The 15,186-nt window shown below is 52.4% G+C and overlaps 2 protein-coding genes across 2 annotated transcripts; both read right to left on the reverse strand.

The window, feature by feature from the left end:
- Positions 1 to 1,103: 1,103 nt before the first annotated feature.
- Positions 1,104 to 8,210, reverse strand: MCIDAS (multiciliate differentiation and DNA synthesis associated cell cycle protein). The gene is made up of 6 exons (XM_027828329.3): positions 8,009 to 8,210; positions 7,360 to 7,445; positions 3,224 to 3,296; positions 2,562 to 2,770; positions 2,109 to 2,219; positions 1,104 to 1,847 (listed from the first exon to the last, which is right to left on the reverse strand). The coding sequence occupies exons 1-6, from the start codon at positions 8,208 to 8,210 to the stop codon at positions 1,395 to 1,397; spliced, it is 1,134 nt and encodes a 377-aa protein (XP_027684130.2). The 3' UTR covers positions 1,104 to 1,394.
- Positions 8,211 to 11,769: 3,559 nt separating this feature from the next.
- On the reverse strand, positions 11,770 to 14,735 carry CCNO (cyclin O). Its single transcript, XM_037902799.2, has 3 exons — positions 14,367 to 14,735; positions 13,159 to 13,344; positions 11,770 to 12,675 (listed from the first exon to the last, which is right to left on the reverse strand). The coding sequence occupies exons 1-3, from the start codon at positions 14,703 to 14,705 to the stop codon at positions 12,196 to 12,198; spliced, it is 1,005 nt and encodes a 334-aa protein (XP_037758727.1). The 5' UTR covers positions 14,706 to 14,735; the 3' UTR covers positions 11,770 to 12,195.
- Between the last annotated feature and the right edge of the window lie 451 nt (positions 14,736 to 15,186).

The following is a 15,186-nucleotide window of genomic DNA, read 5'->3' on the forward strand; positions in this document are numbered from 1 at the left end:
TGTTCGGTTCACAAGCGACCCACACAACTTTCAACAGGTACCTGCAATTTAAAGGTATCAGTTCAACCTTTGACTTTGCTGTTTGCACTTCTCGTTACCAGACAGAACTCTACTGCATGTTCGCCGGCAGGGTCTCTTTTTCCTAAGGCTTTATCAGAACAAGTTCCGGTAAGAAAGATCTTCTTCTTCTTCTACTGTTATTGAACACGCTGTTATTTTTTCACAGACCAAAGTAAATGAACATGCCTGATGCAAAACCATGTTTACTTGACATTATTTTTAAAAATCCATTGTAATTTAATGTACAAAACCATGTAGTGCTCACAGTAGGTGTAAAAATACATTTACAATTGTATACAAGACAGTCTCTAAAATGTGATCTTGTAAACTTCCCGGATTTAAAATTCCAGTAATAGTGAAGTGTAGTATGCTTAATATGCTTCCAAGAGTGTGTGCATTTCCCAAGATGCTATCGATCATCATGATTTTATTACCTCACATTCGTTCTAACAAAATTGCTGCGAGAGAAACCAGGCAACGTCTTGCTTTCAAAGATATCTCAACAACAGTAATACTACTGCTAATAAACAATGTCTGTGAAGGGACACCAACAACCTGAAAGCCACATTTCTGTGTGAAAATGTTCTACCTGCTCTACCACGATCACTAGAACTGAGGGAAGTTGCTGCGGCATATGTCTCCCCCATCCCCCCCAGTTCGTTTGGGGTGTGTATTTGGCTGGTTGTGTGTACAGTCAGTTTCGCTGTTTCCCCTTGTGTAGTTAGCTGGTGGCTGAAAAGACCCTCGTAACCATCAACAGGGGAGCAGAGAACCCCTTATTCACATTTGAATTTTTTTTAAAAAAAGTTTCAAGGTACACACTATTTACAGGGTTTTAAAAAAAATCCAAATGGATAGTGTCCCTTTAAGTATCTAGCATAATGACAGGTTTCAGAGTAGCAGCCGTGTTAGTCTGTATCCGCAAAAGGAAAAAGAGGACTTGTGGCACCTTAGAGACTAACCAATTTATTTGAGCATAAGCTTTCCTGAGCTACACGAAAGCTTATGCTCAAATAAATCGGTTAGCCTCTAAGGTGCCACAAGTCCTCCTTTTCTTTTTAAGTATCTAGAGTATCTCTCTGAACCTGCTCAAAAGTTGAAAGGGTCACAGCAATGGCTTCAAAAGAAAAAACACACCACAGCTGTATTGTGGTAAATGCTTCTTTTCCTTACAAAAAAAAAAGTGCTTCCAGTTTTTGCGACAGACAACGTCCTGTAAGTGGAAGTCACCTTGGGGGACTAGGGTCAGCGGACCAGTGCTAAGTTCAAGTGCAGGCAGTGCGAAGTTTTCATGGGAGACCTTGGCCAGTGTAGTTAGCTGATCGTTTCCTGGCTCAGCTGGGAACCCATCTAAACTTGTAGCCCCCGGTGGCTGTCCTGATGGTGAAAGCATTTCCCTGGGGGAAAGCTAGTGTCCGGATCGTGCCGTGATCTGTGATGGAGGTCCTGAAAGACACACCTTCCTCCAGCTCGCTGTTACTCAGGTCCACCGCGCTGCGGCTGCTGCACGTCTGCAGGCCGCTGAAGGCCCCGTACATGTGAATAGCCTGGCCCGGGCTGCCCGGGGCTCGTGCTGCCTCCGCCTGCAGCCGCGGGCGCTTCGCCTCTCTGTGCTCATCGATAGTCTGCAGCGCCGCGTTACAGGTGTCTGAGATCTCCCGCAGGATTTCATCCACTTCTGCGCAGTCCTCCTGCCTGGCAGCGTACAGCTGCTCCAGGCTTCTCTTAGCTGAGCTCCTGGGAAGGAAAGCGTCGGCCCCCTCCTTGGACTGGTGGATCATCAGTTTCTGTGGGTGAAACAACATGCAACTGGCTGCTTTAAACCGATCGCCGCGGCTCCCACGGGGCGCATCGCGTGGGCCGGGGAGGTGCAATACACCCGCGTGGGAGCTTAGCTTTGGCTCTGGCTCCGCGTTTCCGGCCTCAGGGCGCCCCCTGGGGGTCTCAGGGCTGCAAGCCTCGAGCAGTGAAGGGAATCGCGGCATGCCATTATCACTTTTGTACCCCGAGGACGGTGCTTTGGGAAGGAAACCTGGAGGAACACTTACATCGAGCACACAGGCCAGCTGCTTCGCCTGGCTGGCTAGCTCCTTCAGCTGCACGTTTCGTTCCTTCAGGGAAGTGATCTCTTCCTGCTTTTGGGTTAATGTCACGTGCAGCTGTTGAACGACAAGGTGTCAGTTTGAAATCAAACATTTCCTCTACCGTAGAAAGTCAGGTTACAGCTGGCACGCGTGCTCACACACGCTGTAGCGTGCACACACCCTACACAAACCGATTTAGCCTCTTTACCTTTGCAAACAGTATTGATCAGTAACTAGGGACCGTTCAGGAGACGACTTTGCCCAACAGAGCTAGCCAGCGGTGCGCAATATGTGACATTGGGATTACTCCACTATCGAGCCAGGACCAGTTAGTTTGGAAGGAATATAGGAGGTAGGCAACCCCGTCTGAGTAATCTCTGCAATACCTGAGCAGGATGATTCGTTCTACCTTCATACCTGATTATTTTCCACCAGTGCATCCCCTAACGCTTTCTGGTTTTGGTCTGCCACATCTTTCCAGTACTGTTCCGCGGAGTTTTGCAAGTTCATGTGCGGAAGAGGATTGTTTTGTAACCGTTGAATACAAGGGCTAAAGGCTGATCCGTCGCCGAGAGGAAAAGTGAAATCCGCCGTGTCCAGTGGAGGTGGCATTAAGGAGGATGGGTCTATGGAGGAAATCACAAGGGTGAGATCATCATATGTCTTTACGCGTTCGCTGCTAGACCTGACACCGACACTCAAGTTCTTGCTGCTACTACAGTGAATCGTAAAGATCTGAACTGGTGTTTAATTCAGTCGTGTAAGCCTGGACACCCTACTAACGTACCACAGCATTGCTATGCACCAAACACGCATATTTCGTTTGCATCTCCTTGCGGGACGGGGGGAACAACGTTTAAAAAAACAATATGTCAGTGCAAACTTTTCTTAACGAATGCTAGATTGGTGCATTCAGTTATGTAATGTCCAATGACTAAACTGATAGCAAATTAAACTGGTACCCAAAAAGTCAAAAGCACCTGAGGGGACCAAAATACAATGTCTGAAGCTAGGGGACCATAGGCAGCCGGTGCTCTGTATGAATAAGTGTGTGAATATTCAATAAGAAAAGTACTTGCCACATATAAAACTATCGACAGCATCTCTGAACTCCTGGAAGTCGAACTCGGGTTCAGGTTGCAAGCAGTGGCTCTGAAACATGTAAAGGAAACATACAAGTTAATCGGTGCATTCAGATTCGCCAGTCAGATCTGCCCACACACTAATGACGGGTCTCCGGCGCTGCTTCGAGTCGCTGGCCGGTGTGCACACGCTCTGCTGTGCGCACACGCACATACCTGGAACTCTAGCCCCCAAGCTGGACCCTGGAAAGGGCAAGCTTGCACTGCCATGGTCAGGGTAATGGCTGATGCGCACCGCTTAGTGTCTCTACCAGTATAAAGGTGAATGTGGCAGGTGACTAGTAATTGGAAACCTCTGATCCGTTAACCACGTTAGAGGCTTTGGCCAACTCTGCCGAGTCCCTCGGTTGCGGCCAACCCCGATGGCACGCGTTGCTACAGCCTGCCTGCCCCGCGGCCCCCCATATAGGGTGCTTACTCTGGTCTCATTGGTTAGCAACACGAGCCAACCGTATTCGGCCAGCCTGGGCATTCCTCCAGAGTCAGTGAAAGATTAACCCGGGCGCTTCTCCTACAACAGCATTTCTCCCACACCTCGCTCTTAGATACTGTGCGCCCAGGCAGGTGTCTGTCCCCAGAGAGCCTCCTGCCTTCCTACGGATCGCTTCATTCCTGCACCGTTCTTCTCCTCTCTTCCACGCTCTCTCTCTCACTCGCTCTCTTTCTCCTGATTTTGGATGGATGGAGGAAAACGCACTTTCTTGTGCACCCCATATAGCATTCTGTATGAACAGTACATCTGTGATCGTGGACAGAAGCACAGTGTGGACAAAGAGCATCCTGGCAAACAACAGTCCTTTAAAACATGAATTTAGCTTGTGTGCAATTGCACGCCGGTATTGACTGCACCGAGGGGAAAGGAAATTGTGCAAAAAAATGTGTACCGTAATTCAGCTCATGTTGTATGGAGAATTTCCCTACCGAGTGCTTTCAAAGGAAACTGTGTGGCAGAGAGGATTGTGTGCAGTGTGGTTACACCTTTTCAAAATTTCTTCTTCCTACATTCCATCTGCCATCTATTTGTCAGCTCCAGACACAACAAAAGCCCAGCTGTTTTCTCTGGCATCCTCCCTCGCAGATTCAGCTGGTACTGCAGAGGACACAGCTAGCTGTATATGTGTCTGTCATGTATACATTTCCCATTTTTGTTTCAGATCTTATGTATTAATCTTTTAAACATGCAGCAGCCAGACTTCTAGGTAAAACAGAACAACCAGGACATACCACTCTGCTCTCATTCTCAGAGTCTGGATCCAGGTAAAGGTCCTCATCCTAATCTTTCAAGGCCTGAATGGGGTTGGGTCTAGCTATCTTTGAAGCCATCTCCCTTTCCATCACCCATCAGCTGTGATCAACAGGGATGCTGCTATTAATGAAGCTCAGAGCCTAGCTTTATTGGTCTGGACACCAAAGTCATTGGGTGTATCATAAATACATAGAAAGACATGACCTAGGGACAAGACTCTTGTGGTAGGAGATCCTCCTTAGAAATGGAGATCAGGATGAAAGCAATATGTGTCACTTTTAAGGTGCAGTGCAAAAGTGTTTCTCTTTCAGCAAGCCTTGCCCCGACAATGACGGCTGCAGAATAGCCCCGTTCACAGAAGATACACAATAAAGAATAACCCCACTCAAGAGAGCAACATAAGGAGGGAGAGATATAGTGGGCCTTGGACAGAAATTGTGCCCATTTTACAGATGGGGGAACTGAAACTCAGTGAGGGTAAGTGACCTGCAAAGAGATGTCTGTGTCACAGCTGGGAATGACAGACTAGAACTCAGATCTCCTGTCTCCTAGCGGTTCTGTACTATAACTACAGCACCACTCACCCCCAGTGAGCAAGCACTGCTATCAATAACCCCTTTCCCTACATCTGTACCGGTTATCTTTTTCTGATCTCCCGCACTTTTGGAGTGAACCCCAGTAATTTTATCTTCATTTCAATCCCCCAAAAGGGAGTGTCTTGACAAGTAAAGGGGCAAAGCGCTATTGAGCCAAATGCCTATTCACACAGGCTCTGTAATTCAGCTCAGCTTGAAAAAAGGGCATGCTGCAAAACTTTTCAAATGCTGTAGCTAATGCAGGGAGCTTAGTGTAGGATTTTTCATTTATTTTATTAGTGCCTAGTAGATAGAGCACTGGACTGGGACTCAGGAGACCTAGGTTCTATTCCTTGCTTTGCTATTGGCCTGCTGGGTGACCTTGGGCAAGTCACGTCCCTGCCCTGTGCCTCAGTTTCCCCATCTGTAAAATGGGGATAATGATACTGACCTCCTCTGTAACACACTCTGAGCTCTACTGATGAAAACTCCCCTAGAAGAGCTAGGTATGATTATATTATTCCAATAGCATCCAGAGGCCCCAATCACAATCAAATCCCCATTGTGCTAGGAGTGGTACAAACATTGCAAGAGACACGGCCTCCCCCCACCCCGCCCCACAATCATGTGAGGAAAGAGATGGTGGCATAAACTAGCAGGGCTAAATGGCTTGGAGTAAACTTAAAAATAGAAACTCCAAGACAAATAAACAGATACAAGAGAGAGCAGAGGTTCCTACTAGCCCTCCACCTACCCCTGTCTGTGGAGTGCTTCCAAAATGCTAGGCAGTATTTGCTCTGATTTATACATTTCTTATCCCATTTCAGGAAGAGTCTCAGCTCAGCCTTAGGAGTGGCTGATTTCTGACCCTTTTGAAACCCAAGGCTGTTCATCTACTGTTAGAGCAGGGGTTCTCAAACTGTGGGTCGCAACCCCATTTTAATAGGGTCACCAAGGCTGGTGTTGGCCCTGAAGCCCAAGCCCCACGGCCCAGGGCTAAGGTCACATGGCCCCCAGCCAGGGCAGAAGCCTTTGGGCTTCAGCTTTGCTTCTCCCGCCAGGGCAGTGGGGCTCGGGTGGGCTCGGACTTCAGGCCCCGTTGTGGGTTAGTGTAGTAATTTTTGTTGTCAGAAGGGGGTCCCGACGCAATGAAGTTTGCGAACCGCTGTGTTAGAGGTTTCTGCCTTACTCTCTAGAGGGCCTGAATGGGGCCAGATCCAACGCTCACTGGTGTCACTGGGAGTATTTCCACTGATTGCAACAGGCTTTGGAGTATGCTCCATATCCGCACCAGGATGAGTAAGAAAGAGGCCAATGTCTGTCTGTAGTAGCTAGCTGTTTCCAGAGCACAGGCACTGAGTGCCCCCTTCTCCAATTCCCGCACTGGGTCCTTTGTCTTCGCCACACAGCCTACAGCTGCTAGTCGTCCCTAAACCAACCCATCTGCTGCAACGGGAGAGGGTGGGACAGAGGGGAGAGCCCGGGGATGAAGCTGAGCCAATACCCAGCCTGGAGCCGGCAGCATTCTATGAACCGTCAGCACCTGTTCCGAGCTGGAACCAGGGGGAAGAGGGTCCTGCCCGACTCTGGGTTTGCAAAGCAATAATCGCTTGATCCCTGTTGGCTTGTCCATAGGATCGCCTTGCTGCACGTGCAGAGCCTGCTGTTCGGGGCATGACTGACCTGCAGGTGATACTTCCAAACGGAATGCACAGCGAGCTCATTAAGCAGCTCCCCTCTCTTTGCAGCAGCCAGGGAATCAAGGACTCCTTGGGGTGCTTTGGGAAGATGGCTACGTCTTATGAACTGCCCCAGAAGTCAGCAGGAGAATTGCCAAAGGGAGTGCTATTAAAGGGCAAGCACTTCAGTATATTCAGAGACTCATCCACCGCTGGCACTGATATCTACCAGAACGCCAGGGCGGCTTGATCTTTTCTCAGCTGGAGTTTACAAACCCCACCCATCACGCATTTCGGAACGGATTGGCTATAGCAAGTAGCAGTCCTAGCTACCTGCCAGTTCATTTAAAGGCTGGGTAACTGCAGCTTGCCTGAGAAGAGCGAGGAAGGAGGTAAGAGAAGCGGCTCGAACGTGCGTGGAAACGCCTCTTCTTCCATTGCGAACGCCCGTGCTTCAGATGAAGTTGAGGAACAAGTGCATCTGAATTAACACAGGGAGACTCAGAGACTGCCTCTTGGGGGGTGTCCGGGGATGCGAGAGGGTGTCAGTTGGGGAGCGGAAGACTCAGTTACCTGCGGGGCAGCTGCAACACTAGAAGTCTCCTGCTGAAAGACCGAGGTGCAGTCTGCTAAATCTTGCCAGTCGATAGTAGCAAGTGCTGGGGCGGGGGGAAGAGAAACAGACATTTACAACAATGCTCATTGTAGGTGGCAAGTGCTGGGGCGGGGGGAGAGAAACAGACACTTACAGCAATGCTCGTTGGAGGTGGCAAATGCTGGGGGGGAGAGAGAAACAGACATTTATAGCAATGCTCGTTGGAGGTGGCAAGTGCTGGGGGGGAGAGAGAAACAGACATTTACAGCAATGCTCGTTGGAGGTGGCAAATGCTGGGGCGGGAGAGAGAAACAGACATTTACAACAATGCTCATTGTAGGTGGCAAGTGCTGGGGGGGAGAGAGAAACAGACATTTACAGCAATGCTCATTGTAGGTGGCAAGTGCTGGGGGGGGGGGAGAAACAGACATTTACAACAATGCTCGTTGGAGGTGACAGGTGCAGGGGAGAGCAGCAGCCCCTTCGACGCTCACTTTCCGCTCTTGCCCTGGTCCTTGCCCAGACGGGTGGCCAGAAGAGGCTAGGAGCAAGCCCGGGGACTCCTGCTTCCACACAAAGCGGGGAAGGGGTTTCGACCAGCTAAAATTCACAGTCCCCACAACTCACCGAGCTCTACCGCGGCGGGAGGCTGGTCACTGTGAACTGGCGCCGGAGCGGCGCTGGCGAAGCTCTTCCGCGGCGCGGGACCGTCTCCCAGGCGCACCTTCCTCTCGAGTTTGGCTGGCTTCTTGCCGAGCCGGCTGCCCAGCTCGCCCACCCTGTTGGGACAGATGCTGTCAAAGGCTTTCCGGCCGCTGCGGTTCCGCATGGCGCAGGCTGGACCCGGGGCCTTAGCTTAGCTCTGGCTTTTGGGACCCAGCGGCTCTCTCCGCCCCGCTCTTCGCTGGCAGACCCGTCCAGCGCCCGGCCCAGCGGCTGCACGTGGCCGTTACCGGGCTGGTTTTGACACCGTTGGAGGGGCCCCGACCGGTCTCCAGGGCAGCGGGTCCAGGGGGAGCGGAGAGGGGGGTGACTGGAGAGCGGGGGCGGGGCTGGCTGCGGAGTGAGCGCCAGAGGTGGCGCCTTCGCCTTGGCACAATCTGCGCCCTGCAGAGGCGCTAACAGTCAACCCGGCAACAGGGCATCGCCCGGGTCCTGCAGCAGCGGCCGCTTTGCGCCCTTGCAGCGCGCATTGGCGCCGGCATCCAACCGGCTTAGCCCAGCCCCGAGCCAGAACCTGTTCGGCTGGACTCTCGGGCTCCAGCGCGCCGGGGTCTGCCGGGGCGCACGGCCCCGCGGTGCAGCAAAGAGCTGGGGAGTCACGGGCTAAGGGCTCAAACGGCACGGTGATGGGCGATACTCAGCGGGGCCATAGCTAGGGACCTCCCCATGCAGGACGCCATCATGCGAGAGGTGCCGTTATTAAAAACATGACTCTGACAAAAAGGGGAAAAAAGATGTAACTACCCCAGAATCATGAACATCAGAGGTGAAACCTCGTTAGTTCCTCCAGACGATCCCTCTACCAAAGCAGGATACCCCCCCTATATTACATTGTCTAGTGCGTGGTCCGGAGGCATTTTAAATCCAAGGCCCCTTGTCTCTATTCTTTGCATTATCCCCCTCATGTAGATTGTATCCACCTGACTGTTTTTTCTGGTCTGCAGAGTGCTGTGTACCTACATGCTTGTGTGTAAGTGCTAACACTAATCACCAGTATCTGTAAAAGACGGTGTTTTCTGAAAGCTGTAGCACAAACTTCAGCAATACCCCTGAGCGGGACACAGCCCTGTGTGCAAAGAGATCAGCACAACTAGCTGTAATGATGGATAGGCATATGATGGCTTGCAAAACGCACAACCCGGACCTGCTAGCAGGTGGCTCACGGTTTAAAGAGAAGACAGGTAGCAACTGTGTTTGTACAGGGCCTAGCACAATGGGGTCCTGGTCCATGACAGAGATTCCTAGACCTAATAATAATGAATAACTAGCGTCCCCCACAATGACCTACAGAATAGGAGAGGACCCTAGAAAAAAGCAGGCGGTGAGGTTTTTCAAACCATCTGTTACTTGAGAACACTGTACATTACAGTGAGAAATAAATGCAAACAAGTCTGTTTGGGTGTGTTACTATATGTTTTAAAATGACCGTGACACATTTAAATGCCTTGCACTCTCTACACAGGTGGTCTTTCTAGTCTCCTAACATTACAAGTGCATCAGGTAAAGGTGCCTTAAGAGACTGAAAGATTTGGATCCCTCCTAGTAGCATTTTAGGTCCTTATCTAAAGCTGTATCTGCAGGACTGCATTTCCAAAATCAAGCTATAGGTTTGACTTTGCTGGGCCCTGTTTTTGTCCATTTATGCCTCAGTACATTCATGACATTTTAGGGTCGGGACCAATCAAAAACATTTCAAAAACTAGGGTGACAGCAGAATCAAGAAGGAGAAACAATGATGTCTGAGGGTAATGTCTACACTGCAACGTAAACCCAGGGTTAGTGGGAGATGAGTCAGCTGACCATGGGTTAGAGAACCCAGAGCTTGAGCATCCACACTGATTAACCCTAAATTAAGATTTTTCTCACCCCAGGGTTTGAACCTGGGGCTCTGCTGTGTACATTGCAGCACACAGCCCTGAGTCAAACCAGCTGTCGCACAGACTCCTTTGCACAACGGGGCCACTCTCAGCCTTTGACTGTGGTGCACTGTGGGAAAACTTGTCTGTCCAGGGTGCGGGTTTCGGGAAGTTTGCACAGACCACCAACACAGCCTGCCAAGGAGTCAGTTTGGTCTGCCTACTCCCAGCTACCAGAGGTAGTGACACAGAGGGAGGCACCTTTTCAAGAACATCTTTTGCTTGCTCAGCGCTTTCCCTCCTGCGTCAGGAAATGGGCAGAGCTTCCATGAGCGCTGGTGGACATTTTGAGGGCGTTTTCTGACCCACCTAAGGCACCTGACAGAGCTTATAATGGAGCAGGAGGAGGAGAACACAGGCATGGCAGACTTGAACTGGCTGATGCTGCTTATGACACTCCGTATAGCTGCTGATGCCCCTCTCCCACCCCCATAGACTGGAGCTTCTGATGCGAGGCCACAAGCACAGATTGGTGGGATCACATAGTCATGCAGACCTGGGATGATCAACAGTGGATCCAGAATTTTTGCACGAAGAAAGCGACATTTCTGGAGCGTTGTGAGCAGCATGCTCCAACCCTACAGTGTAAAGATACATGTGCCTTGCCTGTCCTGAAGCAGGCTGTTGTTGCTGTCTGAAAGCTGGCTACCCCAGACTGCAACAGGTCCACTGCAAACCAGTTTGGTGTGGGGAAGTCAACGGTGGGTAAAATGGTGCCAGATGATTCTGAGGCAATCGGACCTGTGATTTACCCCAAGGTGGCAGGCATAAAAGATATTCCTAAAGTAATTGCTGACAGTCAGAGAATGGGGTTTCCAAATTGCACCAGGGCCCTTGATGGGACTCGGGTGCCCATAGTTTGTCCTCCTCAACGAGCACATGAGTACCTGCAAAGGGTAATACTCCATTGTTATACAAGCCCTTGTGGACCACAGAGGTCAGTTTATGAGTGTCGGTGTGGGATGCACTGGAAAAGTTCACAATGCAATTATTTTTTGCTGATCGGGCATCTACATCCATGGACAGGCTTGGACACTAGTCCCACCAAATGACATTGTCATAAATTGAGTTACTATCCCCACCGTTATTCTTGGGAACCCTGCATTTCCCCTTTTGCCTTGGATTATCAAACAGTACCATGATTTCAGAGGCCCTGACAAAAGACTGTTTCATTACACTCCCAGGCAGTGTAGAATGGTTGTTGAATGTGCTTTGGCAGATTGAAAGCCCATTGGAGATGTCTACAAACCCATTTAGATGGCAGTGTCATTAACACGGTCCACATCACTGTGTCTTGCTGTTCTTTTCACAATCTCTGTGGAGCCAGAAGTGAGCCATTTCCCCCAATGGACCTATGGCAGTGAGAGGCTGCTAAATTGGTACCCTCAGCCAGAAGGTGCGCCTAGCATACCTGGAGCTGGATGCACCCAGGCAATAAGAGTCAAGGATATTTGTGCTCCCATATTATGGACTTGCACCGCCCAGGGAAAAAGGGGCAATAGTACCCCATGAACGTACTTGTGGGGGGTGAGGATGGGGCTCATTCATTGTGCTACATCATCTAATTTTTCAGATGTGGAATATAAGCAAGATGATGCAAATGAATTTTTAATGGAAAAATAATACAATAATGCACCATTATTTTCTACCGGTTGGTATTTTTTAAGACCTGTCATAGTTGTTAATTCTTTAGCAATTAATTTCCTCTGTGGAATATGTACAAAATCGGAAGGAAACAGACCATCATTGAACAAGGACAAAAAGTTTATTAAGAAATGCTTATACAGTACTTTTATTCTTCCCCTGGCTGCTGCTAAGGTGTGCTTAGTGAACCATTTTCTAAATAATTAAACTGTACAGTACTTGGATTATATACACTATACAATGAATGTAGATACATGTCAGTGCAATTAACATACAGTAATGAAATGTGCAAAATGTGATTTAATTTTTGTCATATATCAAAACCAACACTGTAGAGTTCAAATAAATACAAATATAATACATTGATTTAGTCAACTAAGAGAATGAGGCCAATACTGTCATCTTTAGAGGTATAGCAATTCATAGTTTATAAAAATACAATGCACTGATGAAAAGGAACCAAATTGCTCTGAAAATTCACAGCTGCTTCGGATGCCATAAGAGGATTTCAAGGGTGTTGGTTCAGTTAGCTTAACTTCCCAGCTGCAGGCACTTTTCAGAAATCTCCAGGGGTAGTACATGTGGTAAAGAATCTCCGTTTAAAGACACCAGTAAATGCAATTTGTCCGTGCAGTCCTGTAAAACCCGCTCCGGGTAGCCACTTATATGCAAGTCCAGTGGGTTTTGGTGGTGCAACATCTGGTCTGCCAGTCCCAGGGAGCAAATGGCCAGAAGGGAGGGGGCATATTTGTTAAAAGCATAGTCGGCCATGCTAAGTTCGGCCATCCCTTTGGCCAGAGCTTTGGCATTGTTTGCCTCCCTGGCATCTGCCTGGCAGGACTCCACACGCATGTGGGTGAAGTGCTCCAAGAAGAAGTTGATGGTCGGTGCCCCCAGGTTGAAGTGTAGTTTGCTTAGGATGATGCATTCCAGGTTGCAGAGCTGCTGACGGGAGAAGACGTCGCAGCAAAGAGCTAGGAGCTGCTTCACTCTGGGCGGATGCACTTCCACCTGCAAGACACGCCAGCAGAAACATCCCTGCAGTGCAAGCAGAGCCCGGGAAACAAATACAGCATTGCTACACAGGCAGGGAGCAACCCGCTCCAAACAGGCGGAAGGCGGCTCTGAGCACGAGGCCAGCCCTGCAGTGCATCAACTGCAGGCAGGCCACAGCATCGGAGAGCTAAACTACCACTGCCCAAGCGCCGCGCTTCCCCGCGCAGTGAAATGACACAAACCCAGCGCTGTGGGCCTGAAGCCTTCTTCAAAAGCAGAGGAACTTGCGCGACGCCAGCAGGGTTACGCGCCTGAGCGGTTTCCCCAGAGAGCTCTTGTGGCATCAGCCTTGTTCCCAGAGCTCAGTTCACCTCTCGAGTTAGGACGAGGGAAGCGTTTGTCCTGCGCTCCTTCTCTCTTCCCCGACGGTGCCTGACGTGCCCCTCATGTGCACCCAAGGGAAAGGGGCCCCCGCCGCCCGCGGCTCATGCCTAGTACCTGTTTGCACGCGATGAAGAGGGAAGTGACTCCCAGCAGCTGGAAGCAGTCGGCAGCCACTGGGGTGGTGGTGAGGAATCGGTCCAGGGTATTCACTGCCAGGCACAGGGACTCGAAGGAGAAGCCGAAGTGCCGGTGCACCGGGATCAGCCAGCTGATCAGCTTACACCGGGCCTCCGCCGTCACCTGCAGGAAAGAGAAGAGCTCAGTAAGCCACATGGCACCTCTGCAAGGTGGGAATTGCCACAAACTAGGCTACAATGGTCCTGGATACTGTCCGGACAGCTTAGCCAGAACGCTGAACGATTTCAAGTGGCCAGACAGTGCTGGGAGGCGTTTTTCGTCACTCTTCCTCCCCATGGCCACAAGCAGGGCACTTCATTGTACTGCTATGGCCTGTTTAGTCAGGATAAGGGTCTGGGCACATGCAGTAGATCACGAGGCAGCATACAATGTGCACTGCAGCGAGCCGGGAGAGGGACCTGTGCAAACCCAGCGCAGCCTGGACGTGTAGCTACTGTACAGGCCAACCAATGCTGCGTGTGCGGAGTTCGGAGAGAGCGCGTGCGAGGAATGGACAGTGACAGGCGTGTGCACGCAGGGTAGTGAGATGAAGGTGCGGGAGACTGGAGAGAGAGGAGGGCAGGGCACACGGGACGCTGCAGCGCCAGATGAGCGAGTCCAGGGGGCAGCAGGAGTCGATGCTGCGCACAGAGCCAGAGGGACACGCATATGGCACAGCAAGGGAGCCCGGGGCACGTGATATACAGCACGCGGGGGAGGACAGCGCCTGGAGAGAGGCGACGGCTGGGTGTCGATGAGCGTTTCCGCGTGTGCAGAGAGGGCGAGGGGATTGTGTGTGCGGTGATATGGCCTGGACGTGTCTATGGAGAGTCCTGTGTTGCGTACAGCACACAGCATGAATGCCCAGGATCGGCCTGCTTCAGACCGGGCTCTGTGGAGCGCGGAGAGCACAGCCCGTTGGGTGTCCGGGCCGGGCTGGCCGGGCTGTGCGGGGGCCCGTGGGGAGCCCCGGGCCGGGCTGTGCGGGGGAGCGGGGCCCGTGGGGAGCCCCGGGCCGGGCTGCGCGGGGGCGCGGGGCTCGTGGGGAACCCCGGGCCGGGCTGTGCGGGGGAGCGGGGCCCGTGGGGAGCCCCGGGCCGGGCTGTGCGGGGGCCCGTGGGGAGCCCCGGGCTGCGGTGTCCTACCTGCGGCTGCTGGGCCAGGGGCTCGCGCGGGTGGAACTTGCCCTCCAGCCCCTTTCGGAAGCGGTACCAGCTGGCCCCGTAGTCGCGGAAGGCCTGCAGCTCTACCCGGGCGGCGGGCTCGGGGCTGCCGGGGGGGCTGAGCCCCGAGGCGTCGCCCTGCAGCGGCAGCTCCCGCGGGCAGCTCGGGCACTTGCTCTTCTTCACCGGCGCCCGGAGGCCGAGGTCGCGGCAGAGGGGCTGAGCCCGCTCCTCGGGGGTCGCGCCCGCCGCCCGCCGCCGTTTGCTGGGGGGGCTGCGCGGCCGGCCCGGGCGCTCGTGGCTCAGCGGGTGCGTGACCATGGCGCTGCCCGGCCCGTGTGAGGCGGCTGCCGCCGCGCCCGCCTATTTAGCAGCCGCCCAGCCCCTGCTGCTGACATCACCCGCGGAGCTTTCCCGGCTAAAGACCCGCTCGGCGGGCTCGGCCGCCAGCGCCGCTCCGGCCCATCGCCCCGCAAGCCGAGGCGGGGCCAGGCGCTGGGGCAACGGGGCAGCGCTGCCACCCCGCCGGCAGCGCGAGTGTAGCCGGCACCAGGCTGGGCAGCATCGGCGCCGAGCCCCAAGCATCGCCGGCGGCGCCACTGGGTGCTGGTAATGAGCCCGCCGCGGTTAGCGTGCAGCCTATGGGGGAAAAGCCTTGCGAGGACACGTCTCACCCCTCCGGTATTGAAGCGCCTAAATCCCCTGGGCAGTGAGTTGGCCAGGCCGTGGCACTGACGGTGGGGCCAGGACGGGAGTGACCGTTCTGGGTAATAAACGCTGTACAGCCGGCTGGACACAGGGC

This window comes from Chelonia mydas, chromosome 5 (genome assembly GCF_015237465.2).
Source record: "Chelonia mydas isolate rCheMyd1 chromosome 5, rCheMyd1.pri.v2, whole genome shotgun sequence".
Lineage (NCBI taxonomy): Eukaryota > Metazoa > Chordata > Testudines > Cheloniidae > Chelonia > Chelonia mydas.

Coding starts and splice junctions, on each gene's coding strand:
- MCIDAS (XM_027828329.3), bottom strand. CDS start 8,210: ATGCGGAACCGCAGCGGCCGGAAAGCCTTTGACAGCATCTGTCCCAAC. Junction 2,771..3,223: donor TGTCGATAGTTTTATATGTG/GCAAGTACTTTT, acceptor TTTCCTCCATAG/ACCCATCCTCCTTAATGCCA. Junction 1,848..2,108: donor AGCTGGCCTGTGTGCTCGAT/GTAAGTGTTCCT, acceptor TTTCACCCACAG/AAACTGATGATCCACCAGTC.
- CCNO (XM_037902799.2), bottom strand. CDS start 14,705: ATGGTCACGCACCCGCTGAGCCACGAGCGCCCGGGCCGGCCGCGCAGC. Junction 13,345..14,366: donor CCCTGGCCCAGCAGCCGCAG/GTAGGACACCGC, acceptor TCTTTCCTGCAG/GTGACGGCGGAGGCCCGGTG. Junction 12,676..13,158: donor TCTTCATCGCGTGCAAACAG/GTACTAGGCATG, acceptor CGTGTCTTGCAG/GTGGAAGTGCATCCGCCCAG.